This window comes from Amaranthus tricolor, chromosome 5 (genome assembly GCF_026212465.1).
Source record: "Amaranthus tricolor cultivar Red isolate AtriRed21 chromosome 5, ASM2621246v1, whole genome shotgun sequence".
In the NCBI taxonomy this organism is placed as follows: Eukaryota; Viridiplantae; Streptophyta; class Magnoliopsida; order Caryophyllales; family Amaranthaceae; genus Amaranthus; species Amaranthus tricolor.
Genome location: NC_080051.1, coordinates 27,670,296 through 27,684,895, shown reverse-complemented (window position 1 = coordinate 27,684,895; position 14,600 = coordinate 27,670,296). Strand labels below are relative to the sequence as shown.

At 32.1% G+C, this 14,600-nt stretch overlaps 1 protein-coding gene across 4 annotated transcripts; it reads left to right on the top strand.

Annotated features, from left to right (window-relative positions):
* The first annotated feature begins 3,359 nt into the window (after positions 1-3,359).
* LOC130813353 (uncharacterized) lies at positions 3,360-13,905 on the top strand. 4 transcript variants are annotated; one of them, XM_057679180.1, is made up of 8 exons: positions 3,360-3,530; positions 4,912-5,262; positions 5,982-8,440; positions 8,536-8,805; positions 8,942-9,022; positions 10,885-10,996; positions 11,861-11,927; positions 13,502-13,905. In XM_057679180.1, exons 2-8 carry the CDS (start codon positions 4,959-4,961, stop codon positions 13,524-13,526), a joined length of 3,318 nt encoding a protein of 1,105 aa, XP_057535163.1. In that variant the 5' UTR covers positions 3,360-3,530; positions 4,912-4,958; the 3' UTR covers positions 13,527-13,905. The 4 variants fall into 4 exon arrangements, with proteins under 4 accessions (XP_057535163.1, XP_057535162.1, XP_057535161.1 ...); XM_057679179.1 differs by having other exon boundaries at positions 3,360-3,644; XM_057679178.1 differs by lacking the exon at positions 13,502-13,905 and adding an exon at positions 13,027-13,390.
* Positions 13,906-14,600: the final 695 nt, after the last annotated feature.

The following is a 14,600-nucleotide window of genomic DNA, read 5'->3' as shown; positions in this document are numbered from 1 at the left end:
TATTCTTATTTTATTTTTTCCTTTGCTTTCGTTTCAATTACTTACCTACAAAAACAGATTACCATTTTGGTATTAATGTCGTTCGGTACGTGATTCTAAAGATAAGATTATTCATGATTAATTAAAATTTAAAATTATAGGAAAAATCAGCAAAAATATTGAATAATTCTACGTAATTTTCCTTTGATAAATTGATGTAACAATAAGAAAAAAAATACTCATCTATTGGAATTTTCAAGTAAGAAAAGCAAAATATTTTTTATTTAATATATATATATATATATATATATATATATATATATATATATATATATATATATATATATATATAATAGCTGAAGGTCTCATCGTCCTCAATCTTTTTTGCTAAGGGTATAATATGTTTTCTTTATCCCTTCCTAAACCCTATTTATATCTAATTTTTCTATGAGTGGGACATACAAAGGTATGTCGATGATGATGATTTCAAAATTAAATTCTTTTGTAAATTTTTGAAAATTAAAGAAACTTATCACAAAAGTACATAACATGGGTATATACCTAGTTAAAAAATATTTAATTAAACTTTTAAAATAGTTTTTTATAGATAATTGAAAAAAGAAATGGAATACATGTATGTATTTTTCTAAAACATTAAATGATGTAATGTAAAAAAGCCAAAAGTGTATTAATATAGATAATATTATAGTCCTAAATAAGAACAAAATTTAAAATATATTGATAATAATGATGATGTCAATGATATTTTGATATTTTTGATTTACTAATAGTTACTAGTATTATAAGATTATAAAAAACGTTAGAAAATTTAAATTCTCAAAAAAGTGTAAATTCCTACCCTCTAAAGGAATTCATATATAGTGTTTGGAAATAAGTATTTTATTTCAAATTATAGATTTTAATTATAAAATCATAAATAAAAAATTTGAGAATGACAAGGTTTGGATAGTCATTCTTAAATTCTTAACTTTAACTACTTTAAAAGCAATAGTGGAATTTGATCTAAATCTAAATTTCAAATATTTTTATTTGAAATTTATGAGAATTTGACGAAGAAAGTAAATTCTAAGACATTATAATTTTTTTCGTGTCAAAATAGGACATTAGAATTTATTGAAAATGTATTTCTTAGGTCAAACAAAAATCCTTTAATTGAATACAAAAGCTAGAATTATGAGTCACTTGTTAATCTAGTAATTGAGCGTTTAATTCCTAATTTCTTGTGATGAGAATTCAATTCTTTATCTTGGGCTACTAGTATATAAACTAGTATAATACATGAAATTATTTGTATTAAAATGTAGAAGTATTATGATTTTTAAACAATGATATTATCATATATTATCGTTATCAAGTGGAAATTTTCACCGTACATTCATTATTTTAACAATTTGATAATAGATATATTTTTCACTTTTAAAAATATACTACTCTATCCCTTTATTTAGTCGCAATGTGAAATTGGGTGTTTATTAAAAAAAATGGATAATTAACAATTTTATTTTGACCTTTTTTGTAAATTACATAAATACTTTACCTAATAAGTTAACCAAATAACATCTAATATTTTCCATCATCGATTAAATTAAAAAATGTGGATAATAAATTTAATTAAAAAATGTGGATGATAAAATATAATGTCATGTTATAGAATAAAATCAGCTTTACCTTACTTCTTTCAATAAATATAGCAATTAATCAATTTAATTATTCCAATTTCCATATGGCAAACCTTTGTACGGATGCCTTTTCACTCCACTCTTCTTAGTTAATTGTATGATGACAAACCTTTGCAAGGATGTCATGTGAAAATTTTCAATATTTATAGTTAAATGTTTCATGATTTTAGTTTTATTTACACTGCTTTCTATAATTTTTTTTTAACATATATTGAGGAGCTGCTATTTATTTATTTCCATATTTAGTTGAATAAAATTTTATTGTTTTATTTAATCAATCAATCAACTTTACCTTATTTAATTTAATAAATATAGTAAAAACTATATTCAATTTAATTATTCCACGTGGAAAATTTTGGTAAATATGCCTATTGAAATTTTTACCAATCATTTTAGTTAATTTTATGATTTTGTCCGTTCTTTAAAGTTATTCCTATTTGTCATATTGGTTGTTCTATTTGTTGTTCATATAAATAATTTTTCTATTTATATCACACATTATACACAAAATTAACCTTATCTATCCTCATTTTAATATTTTAATAATTTCCATGGTGCCCACATATTTTCAACTAACTTTATTTTAACATTTTTATACTTCTTTCATTTCAAAATACTTGCAATATTTGTTTTTTTACACACTCTAATGCAGCAATTCAATCATATATGGTAAAAAATTATTAAAATTTGTTAGTATAAATAATCTTTACATTTACACGAATCAAACAAATTGCATTTGACTATCTTTTAACTTATTGATTAAAAATTAATAGCAAATTATGAGTAAGTAGTACACTGTTTTTAATGTTGCAAGTAATTTTCAACAGAGGAAGTATGGATCATAATTCAATGTTCTTACATTTTCCCACTAACTTAACAAAAACATTTTTTTAATCACTAATTCTTAAATGAGACAGTCTCACGGTGAGACCATTTCTATTGGGCTGACCCAATATACACTTTTTGTTTTAAAACGATCCTTCTAACTTTAAAGTGATAACTTATAATTTTAATATAATTACTTTTTATAGTTTTAGAATGATTACTTATAACCTTAAAAAAATTATTTATGATGTTATAGTAATCAATTGAAGAAATAAGCTATTATATGGACCCGTCTCATAGTGATACAGTCTCATACAAGACGAGCTGTTTAACATCAAATTTACAATTCAATAAAACAATATACTTCCTCCTTCTACTTTACTTGCTACATTTGACTTTTTACTCAATTCAATAAATTATTTTGATCATTTATATATTGAATTATACATATTTAAAATTTCTAAAAATTTAATATTGTGAAAGTATATGGTTAGACAATTCAAACAAGATCTTACTTGATTATATTTTTTCTTTCATATTATCGGCATTATATAAAATAAACTTGAATAATGAATACTGTCAAAAACCCTTATGTAGCGAGTATTTCAGAATGAAGGAAATATCAACTATCCAAAAGACTTCAATCTTCTCATTTTCGTAAACATTTTCAGATATTCTTGTGAGAGACCGTCTTTTAAAGAGACCATCTCAAAACAAGAAGCCTACATTCTCATTTTCTCTTTAATTTGTATTAATTAGGCTATTTAGTCGATACATCTAATGCGTTTCTCGAATAGACCGTCTCTGAATTGCTAAATATTTTTTATGCGAACTTCTCAAAGAAGGAGCGAGAAACGTACGACATACAAATATAGCGCGCCAAAGCAGAAATGTTTGAACCGCACCTGTTTAAAGGAAAATAAGGATTCTTCTGAGGTACGCTAAACAACCGGAGCGGCGGACCGAAACTTGTCAGTAGTCAATTGTCAATTGTCATCACTGCTGAAATCAAACCAGGCGAGGCAGGCAATCTCCATTTCTCTCTTGTTCTCCCTTTTCTATCTATCCGATATTCTTCAATTAGTATTGAACTATCGTCTATGGCTTCCTTTCATAGTCTTCAACCCACTTTCGAACTTGGTATGGTTATAGGGGCGTAATTTTGAGTATTTCATTCCAATTCTAGTACTTTACTGTTTCCATAGTTGTTAGGGTTTTTTCTCTCCCTTTTTGGGTTTCTGAATATTAATGGAAGGGGTTTCATGAATTTCTTAATTGTTTATGTTGTTTCATTGTGCTGCTTGATCATTTTCTCGTAAAAACAATTTTAAATTTGCTAATTTTGTATCCTTTTTATTTTCTAATTCAAAACTCACTTTTTATTTTCTTGACCTTAGTATTTTGCAAGCAGGTGAATGATGTATAGATTTTTCTCTGCCAACGTTATTTCTCGTTACTTGCTATAATTCTAAAATTAGATGGCTATTCGTTCTTGTAAGTTTGAATTTGACTTGTACCGTGCTTCTTTTAATGGCAAGCTTCTCAAAATTGTAGTTTGTAAGCATATTTCTGGAGTTCTAATGGCTTGTGTGCTTGTTAATGGAATTAACATTTTATTAGGGAAGTATGATTTGTTTTAGATGTTAGTAGGGTTGATGAGTAATGATCACATTATGTGTAGCTTTTTGATTACTAATCAATGATAATTGAAGTTTTGACATGATTAGTTTTAATATATATGATCTGCAAGCACTATTACATTTTAAAGGAAGGATGACGAGCACTTTCATTTGAGAAGGATGACCTAATGTTGGATAAACAAGCTTAAAGTGTTAAATTACCCATTTTGAGTGGGAGTACTATTTCCAAGGGAGAGATTATAAAGTGTTGACATATTGAGAGGAGTCACATTAAACATTGATCATCAAGAGTGACAAGAAGTATCTCCCTCTTTATCTTTGATCAAACAAGATGTAAATTGATCCAATTGTAACATAGCATGGGTGGGGGCCTAAAAAACTGTCTTTATGTAGTCTAAACAACTAAAAAATATACTTTGATTCTTAACGAGGGCAATGCTTTGGCCAAAGAGGGTTGACTCTTCTCATCCTTGTACATGTAGTCAATGCATATTAAAATTGTTTATGCGCTTTCTTTGTTTTCACTTTTTATTGTCTTAGACACCTTGTACATATGACTTATTTGATTATTGATATCAAATGGTGGGAATCGTAATGAAATGCAACATAATTTTGCTAGAATAATAACTTGACAAGGTTTGAAGTTATTCTTGTTTTATTCTAATGAACGTGTAGTTATGCTTTTTTTTTTCCCCACTAGTGAGGCTTTAGTATTGTGGGCATCAAGTGTATCATGACTTATATATTGTTTATTGATTGAATTTTAGGGAACAACATTCAGAAGTAAGGCAGTTCAATTTCTGTAGATGACATCATGCACTTAGCTAATTTCTTAATGGAAACCCAAGTGGGTATTGTACATAATGACATTGAAGAACTTCATAGTCCACATGTTGAATATTCTCAGACTGAAGTGCTGGATGGATATGATACTGAAATAATCCCTGATAGTGATGATGACATAACATACCCCCTTGGTAGCAGACAATTGTCGCGTGGAATTGCTAGTTTTATAAAGCCATCTCGAGACTTGGATGAGGTGAATTCCCTTACTCACTCTCCATGCAAGAAACTGGAAAGTTTGAGTATCAATACTAATGCTCGTGATGGTGTTCCAGGTTAGAATCTACTTCAGTCGTCTATTTTAATTGTTTTATTAGTTTTGTTTTTGTTTGATATGCTAAGTTTGATCATTCTGATGGATGCTTTGGCTACTTTTGTATTACATTTTGATGTATATCAAAGATCATATGCACAAAGGTCCATGTCTGAAGGCTTTCACTTATCCCTGTGTTTACAGTATATTATTGTATAAAGTTCCTTTTGGTGATTAGACTTCATCCTTGTTACTAAATGTCTTGAAGTTGGACATCTTCTTGGAGTTAATGGCTGGAAGAGATCTTTAAAATCACTAAAACCTAAAGCAACTGTCCAACTACTCTCCAAATTTCATATCTATGAACATCTGTTTCCTTTTTGCATTCAACCTATTGCTCTAATTTCTAATCTTCATGAGTTTAGATTGGTGATACTTGCGAGTTGTGTATTCTAAAAATAACAATATGATTTGTATCAAACATTGATATTTTTCTTGTACTGTGGGACCATATGTAGTTTATTACTAATGTTGGCTAATATGAAAAAAGTAAACATCTGCTATTAAGATTCGTACCTCTTAGATTATCCGAATGAGAAGTTTTACTGATATCCGAGAACAATCTGCAAATCACAAAAATGTGAACAAGGTAGAAAGTTTTTCTTAGTTTATGTGTTTAGTACATACATTACATTATACCAGTGCCATCCTGTGCTTAGTAGTTCTTGATAATTTTTGCAGATCAGGATGCATGCATGATTTTTTTCCAGGAAAATTATGGTTTCAGTGTTACTGCTCATCACATCAAGCAAGCTACTGGGTTAAATGTCAAGGATTATGACATATCTGAAACTGAAGATCCATGCTTAGCCAATGACATTGCTTGTGACAAAAAGTGTATCTATAATAGTGGTGAAGTGGGTGAAGACACTAAAATTGGTGAGGGTGGAAGGACCAGTAAATCTGCACAAAGAGATGCGAGTATTGTTTATGTACGTAAAAGAAAAAGAACTTGTAGTCTTGGGGCAAATAATGTAGAAGATGAAAAACGATTAATGAATAGGAGTGATAAGGGTGCATATCTAAGCTATGTTGAATCTCAAGAATCTGAAGATGTCTCTGCAGCTCTTCACTTTGTTGAGCAATATGTTGATTCTACTGCTCTACTGTCTTCTCCACTGGTTGATTCCATTGTAAAGGATAAATCGCAATCTGCACAATGTGTGAACAGGGTTCAACATTTAATTGGGCGGGCAAACCTTCAAAACCTAGAAAAGCAAAGAGGAATCTTTGAATGGGATGATAGACTTGATGGAAATAAAGAATCTGATGCTTCAGTTAATTTTGGTAATATGTCCTTTGGGGTTAAGAAGTATGATCATACATATAAGCGAAGGTCTCGAAGTGTAGCAAACATGATCTCTAAGGACCTTGGGAATGTAGGTGATTTATCAAAGGAGAAAATTGAAAATCATGACAATTTGACGAAGACGGATAATACAGTGCTAATTGATAAATGTGCCAATTATCAAGGTACCGAAAAAATTAATGAGAAGAAAGATGGAAGGGATTCAATAGTGCAGGATCAACAGGTGAATGATAAGTCTGTGATGATGGAGTTTGAAGCATGTGCAGAAGATTTAGAGTACGCATTTGATGTTGGAATAAACACACAAATGGCTGCTGAAGCTATACAAGCTTTGTCATATGCTCCTGCCTTGAACTGCAATGAGGTGTATGCTGATAAGTGTCCACAAAAGATGCTCAACAAGTCTTTAAATATTAGTTATCAGAAGAGAGTCAATGCAGGGAATTGGTCAGTTCCTAAAAAATGTCGTTCAGCATCGAAATGTGCTGTGAGCGAGCCTGAAGAAAGTAGGAAATTGCTTTCTGGAAGCTATAGTTCGAAAATTAAATTATCAACATCTGAAGTAAAAGGAAATTCTAGGAAATCAGAGGATCATGAATTTGTGGATGGACATAACACTAATGATCCAACCATGGTTAATGTTGAGCTGAAAAGGAAGGTAAATGGTGCGCAGAATGTCAAAATGGAAGGTTCCAAGGAAAATTTGTGGCCATTACTTTCAACTGAATATTCCAATCAAATAGTTGCCCGGAAATCCAAACCATTAAACTTGTTCCACAATAACGGGGGTCTTAACTCTACTAATTCAAAAACTGATGTTATGAAGATTGATTCCTATGACAGAAGAAAAGATATGTGCGTCATTGAAGATCAAGAGAACTTTTCTAAGTCTCTCTATATGTGCTTGAGTGATGAAGACTCGGTTCGTCAAGTGGCAGATAAAGTTGCAGTTCACAAATATGTTAGGAAAATTAACCATATGGAGACTAGTCTCCATGAAGAAGATAATATGGGAGATGCCAATATGGTCAGGGTTTCTGGTCCAGTGCAAAAATTGTCTAAGCTTCCCAGCACGAAACTCAATGATAACAAGACCACACGAGCTGCTCAGCAGAAATCATCATGTGCCCTTGTAAATTCGGAAATTTGGTATTTTAAGGACTATCCAAGGGGTAAACAAACGTGCGGATACATGCTTGGGGAATCTGCGGGTTTTCAACATTCTGATTTTTCATCTGTGAAAGTTACTAGGGGAAAACACAATCTCCAAAATTTGAAAGGTCACTTGAACTTTGAGGCCTGCTTTATTCCATCTTTCACTGTTAAGAAACGGCGATCATCAGCATATATCAGTCCGTATCGTTTGTCTTCTCAGAAGAATTCTGAAAAACGTTTTGTGGGACGCCGTGTTGATAATTTGAAGGAGAGTTGCATTGTTTATGATAACGACTTTGGTGCGAAGCCGAAAAACTTAATTGAAGGCATGCTTGGTGGTGTCAGTACTTGGAAACTTCATAAAGCAGATAATACAGGTTTTGAATGCACCATGGATGGTAGAAAACAAAAGACTGATTCCACTCTACTGGTAAAAAATAATACTAGCTCTGAAGATGCTGCACCTTCTAGCATCTTGGTTGATGACTGCCATCAGAAACATGGAAAGAAAAAGGCTTCAACACCAGTTATTACAAGAGAACTAGCCAGACTAGGTTTCAAAGAGTCGATGCCAGAGTTCTCTTTAAAAGATTCTCGAAGGCGAAAGACAATGGCAGACATACGAGTTTTATTCAGTAAGAATTTAGATAAACATACATTGAAGCAGCAAAAAAAGGTTTTTCCTTGATCCTCTACTCTCTCGGTATACATGTTTTTTTGTTCTACTGCATGTTTGATGTTTAAATTAATAAAGTTGTTTATTTTTGCTAGATTTTGACGCGGTTTGGTGTTTCTATGGCCTCTTGTCCTTCAAATGCAACTCATTTCATTGCAGATAAATTTATCCGGACTAGAAATATGTTGGAGTTTATTGCCGAAGGTAAACCTGTGGTGACCTCTATGTGGTTAGAAAGCTGCCAACAAGCTGGTTTTTACATTGATGAGAGAAGTTACATTCTGAGGGATATGAAACGAGAACAAGAGTTTGGTTTTAGGCTGCCCTTTTCCCTAGATCAGGCAAGGAAGCATCCTCTTTTAAAGGTACTCTTCCAAGCTCTATTCTTCTTCAAGATAATGACTTTGATTTGGTCAATGGTTATAATTTTCTTTCTGCCTCTTCTTTATGCTGTTTGATCCTTACCATATCCTTTTTGTCCTTTATTTTCTGCTTGAACAGGGCTATAAGGTCATTATTACCCCAAACACAAAACCTGAAGAAGAAATGCTTACTAGCTTGGTTAAGATTGCGCATGGCCAGGTAAGTATTTGGGTTTCAACTTCTGGAATTTTTGCTGTTGTAGCTTGATGAATTATACAGTTTTGGGTCAACTTATATCAAATGCAATTAGATTATGCATCCATTTTACTGCATTTTGCCTATGAGCTCATTTCGACTGTGAAGAAGAATGATTCAATGATACAAGCATCCCCTTGCTTATAGAATGTAAGACTAGAAAGAAAATATTTAGAAAAACTTTGATTCAGACATCTATATGGGGATTTAGTAACTTCAGTTACTTGATGCCCGCAGCTTCTGCTTTCTTTATGAGGTGACTTGATAGTTGTCAAAGCAATATGTGAGTTCTCCACAATTTGATTATACTGTTGGCTTTATCCGTTAATTTTAGTTCTCTGTCTTACTCATACTTTATCAATCGTTGATGGTAGAGAATTTACATTGTGGTACGTTATCAGGTGAAATGGATACCTTAGTGGAATAATTCTGAAACTTGTGTCAGTTTGCTCTTAATCATAAGAGGAATTCCGTATGCCTAGATTCTTCAAATAAGTTACTTCAATTATTGAAACTTAGGAGATCTTCTGTTTTGTGATGAAAGTGAACTAGTCTTTAAGAGAGATAGAAAAGGACATCATGTCCTACAACTATTTGGTAGGGGCGATAGCACTAAACCACTAACCAACAAATGAGTGGAGTCTCTTATTATATCGAATCAGAATTTTTGAAGCATAGAAAAATAAAGATATGTGTCTGTTGTTTTGGTAGAGCCGAATGGGTTATTGATACACTCATTTTAAAACCAAACCGTATCATATTACTTCAACAAAAGTTGTGTTTTCTTCTTGTTTGGACAGATAAGTTGTCTTGTTGATTTTTTCAATTATCAAAAGTCATTGCCCCAAGCACTTCTCTTGAAGTGATCATGGAAATAATGTTTAGTCTTTAAGAATTAAAAAGTGCCTCAATTATATTCAAGTAAAGCACTATCATAAAAAAGGAAAAAACATGAAGTATTGCTCTTTCTTTAAGACATGGAGCTGTTTTGTGTTTGGAATACTTTGGATGTATTCGAGTCCTTACTTAACGTAATTGATCGAGGGCTCGAGGCCATCCAATTTAACAAATCTATCATAAGGATGTCTTATATGCTATACAAGACCATTTAATGGTTCTAGAGGACAATGCACACTTGACGTTTAAAAATTTTTGTTTTCAACCTTGTTCATGAGCAATGAGAAAATTGTTGTCATTTATGGATTTTAAAAAATAAATTAAACACAAGTGTGATATTTATTCTCCGTTTTGAATTAGTGGCAATCCGTAGAATAATTTTGTAATGTCCCCAAATTGCTTAAAAGAGATTGACATACAACTCATGCGGTCATGCCAACAAGATGCACCCTTTTGTAGCTGATATGCCAAGATATACTCCATGATGAAGCCTTTAAGCTTGTTTGGCTAGATTGGGAATATTATTAAAATGGATGTGTGCTGTGAAGCTGAGATTCATTAGAAATTAGATTAACTCAAGTTGAAGTACCCATGTCGGGTCCTTAGAACGGGGAAATGGATAAGACACTTTGATACTTCTTAGACTTTGGTTATCGTTTTAACACATCAGGCTTCCTAAATGCTAATGCTGCATTTTTTATTCCAAACAAAATAGGGAACCCTTGGTTGTGGTGAAGTATCTTTACGATTTTCTCCTCAATTAATCTTCCCATAGTCTCACAAGTCACACACATCTATCCTTCACATTGTCTTTTTAAGAAGAAATGTTTCAGTATATTAAAGAAGCAAATTGAAGTGAATATTCTGTTCTTGATCCTTTTATTTTTATTCCAAACAAAACTTCAATGATCTTTTCTCTTAATTTTCAGGTAGTGGATATGCTCGCAGATGCTATGATGAGAGAGAACATGATTCTTAGTAATCTGCTAATTTTCTCTTGTGAAGAAGATCAAGCATATTGTCTTCCATTCCTTGAAAGAGGTTTGACCTTCAATTGTCTCCGTTGGCTATCTCTAGAATCTTTTTGTTTAGTTTGACGAGATGTTACTTATTTTCCAGTAATTAAGAGTTTTGTCCAATAAGCAAAAAAGGGAAAGAAAGAAAAAAGAATGGGCTGTTGGGCACTATAACAGCCCACCTTCGAACTAGCTTTAATAATAACACTACACAGCATACCTCTACTAGTTGAAGTAATTGTGACATCTAATAAGAATAAAAGAGAAAGGAGAGAGGTCCCCTTACTTTCCCTGCCTTCAGAACCTTGTGCACCGACATCTTCCACATGCCTAATCAAGGGCAAAGCTAGCTGTGAAAGTTTTTATTTGGCAAAAAGATAAGTTGGTTTGTTTGGGGGGGCGGTGGTAATTCAAATGATAAAAGTAGGTATGTTGTGTTAAAGCTAATTTGAGCTATTGGGAAAACCGGAAAACAGATATTGGGAGTAAGAGCTTTCAATCCATTGATGAACTATAAAGAAAGGAGACTTATGGATATCTGCATGTGTCATAAACTTACTTGAGGAAATCATTGATTAGCACAATCTCTTTAGAACGGGTTTTATATACTATTTTAAAAAATAGAGGTCGTTAACTACATTGCGCTTCCCGTAAACATAATTTTCTTCTTTTTTTCCCTTCTCTCTCATCCTCTCCACTCCCCAGTCGATCCCTTATGCACCCTGCAGGAGGCTTCCGTATAAATCCTATCTAATTCATTACCTCGTATAATTGTGTTGGCTTAATTTTTATCTTGAATATGCCAATAGAGTCGACAATTGCTATTCTTTTGCACCCTTTCCCAACAACTAATGGTTAGTAATTTAACGTTTGATAAATGCTGTTGCAGGCGCATCAGTTTATAGCTCAGAATTGCTTCTCAATGGAATCATTATTCAGAAACTTGAATTTGAGAGGTAAATACTTTTCGTTATACACAATAGCGATGGAATAATGTGTTAAGTTGCTTTGTTTTGTAGATTGTTTGTACTGCATTTTACAAATCATTCAACATCAAATATATAGAATTATCATTCTTTGAATTTGATCTTGTTTGACTTTGACCTGCTGGCCGCTTGTATATATGGTACTGGTGTAATTGGGAAGAGTGTGAACTTTGAATCATTACTTTTTGCTCTTAGAATATCAGAGCAATAAGGAAAAGGATGCTGTGACTGGCATCTCATCGGCTTGCTTGTGAAATGATCAAGAAGAATTTGGTTGATTGGTCATGAAATGTGCTCTCCCGTTTCCCGTTTAAATCCTTGAGTGCTTTGTAGAGGGGAAGGCTTATTTTGAATCTGGTTCTTGTTATTAATGAGGTGGCGAGGCTCATGTAAGAGCTGTACATATGTTGGCTATTTAACACTTTGAGAAGGCTTATGAAAGTGTGGTGTGGAATATCTATGATTTTGTGTTAGCAAGGAAGGATTTGGAGATCAATGTTGATGTTGGATTAAAGGTGTCATACTCATTTTGTGTTGGTGAATGACACTTTTGAGGGAATAGTTTCTTCATTATGTAGCTGCTGTTGATGGGATCTTGTGTTCCTTTTTCTTATTGCCAAAATTGATGTGCTTGGTAGTGTAGAATAGAAGTATTGGGATGAACAATGGGGTAGGATATGAACTCAAATGAACGAGCATCCTTATGTTTGTGTTCAACGCATCAAACTCATTAACCTCAATTCATTTAATGTTTTTGAAATGAAACAAGCTCGGCTGAGCCCAAATGCGAGTTGTTCACCACAATCGCAGTTCATTGTCCACTTACACCTCATACATAATGTGTTAGGGATGATGAGTTTTATTATGATTCTATCTCCTCACCTAGTCACCTTGTTGAGTCCTCTCTTTTATATATATATATATATATATTCTTATTTTGGCTCTTTAATCTTTCTTGTGCCTTGTATCTTGTTATATTAGTGAGCTAAGCATTCTCAAGTTGGCATCTTTCTAGTTTTCAACCTTTTCAACCTGAACTAGTTTGACAAGGTTAAAGTGGCTTATTTAGGAAGGTTACCACAATTCATTCAACATGGCATCGGCAAGGGATAACTTAGCTCACTTTCTCCACCCACGGCTCAACTCCTACCGTGTGTTGTCTGTTGATACAGACTTGGATGCTTCCGGGGAGAATTTGCCTCATCACTACCCCATCCTTCCAAAAAAAGATGTAGTTCTTTCTATTTAGTTTATTTGAACTTATTGGAACTTGTTAAACGTGTGTTTCCTGATATGAGAAATGTATGTTTGAGACATTCACAATAGTACCCATATTTGAACTTCTCGGCCTTTGTTTGAACTTAATTGTTTTCTTATATGAACTTATTGTTCGTTATCTAAACTTTTCGTCTGAAATAAGCCACGTGGAACAAACCTTTTGGTATGATGTTATTTTTTAGTACTCTAATAATCAAGTTTTTTGCAAGTTAAAGAGCTTTTTTGTGTGAATTTTTTATTTTTTTTTGTGCTTTCATCTTATACAGGCATCAACTTTTTAAAACTCATTAATTGGATGTGAACATCCCAAGAACTTCAGCAATGGATGATTATCTCTCCAGCAAGACAAATGTGAAAATGTGGATTTGTGGATATGTATTTTGGTGCAACTTTGATTCCCTTTTAGTTATTATTATTAGGCCTTTATTTTTTCTTCAATGTATATTTCTTTCTTTAAACAGCATCCAATCAAAGGTTTATACTCTATTGGTAATACTGGTGTAAGTGGGAGCATTTTTATAATTACACGTGTAAAATAAAAGTATTTGGGTAAAAAATTCAATGCTAAAAAATGAAATGAGACAAGTAAGATGAACTTACCAATAAGAAAATGGGACAAGTAAAGAAAATAGAGAAAATTTGAAAAAAACAAGATAATTAAACAACTTATTTCCCAAAATAAGCGTCCGTACATCCAAACCTAGGTTTGGCAAGAGTCGCTGTTAGTAACAGCGAAAGAGAAAAATAAAAAATTAAAAGCCCAAAGTTGCTGTTACTAACAGCGACTTAAAATAAAAAAAATATATTATTTTATTATTATTATTATTATTATTATTATTATTTACTAACAGCGACTTAATGCGTTTTAAGTTTTCAGTTTTCAGTTACTTCTTTATTCCAGTTGACGAGGTGAAAGAGTTACTAGTTAACCTTAAAGTCGCTGTTAGTAACAGCGATTTTGGGCTTTTAATTTTTTTTTTCTCTTTCGTTGTTACTAACAGCGACTCTTGCCAAACCTAGGTTTGGATATACGGACGCTTATTTTGGAAAATAAGTTTTCACGGAACTTATTTTGGAAAATAAGTTGTTTAATTGTCTTAGTTTTTTCAAATACTCGAAAATAGAAGGGAGTATTATCTTTGCGTATAAATGTGTACGTCTAACCCTCAATCACAACTTAACACCGCTTAAGTGAGCAACTTGTGGTTGGATAATACATGTGTTTTAAAACATCTTAAGCTCATTCGACAATTTTGCTAAAAGGCAGTATTTTTAATTTTTTTTTGGTCTAATTTCTCAAAAAATTTATTTACATCATAAATTTAAAAATTTATTTATTAATATTTGTTTTAAATGTGACAAAGA

What these genes read in the sequence shown, in the direction of transcription:
- LOC130813353 (XM_057679178.1), top strand. Translation starts at nt 4,959, where the DNA reads ATGCACTTAGCTAATTTCTTAATGGAAACCCAAGTGGGTATTGTACAT. An exon ending in CATTGAAGCAGCAAAAAAAG is followed by an intron (nt 8,441 to 8,535) that starts GTTTTTCCTTGA and finishes TATTTTTGCTAG; the next exon opens with ATTTTGACGCGGTTTGGTGT. An exon ending in TCTTCCATTCCTTGAAAGAG is followed by an intron (nt 10,997 to 11,860) that starts GTTTGACCTTCA and finishes ATGCTGTTGCAG; the next exon opens with GCGCATCAGTTTATAGCTCA.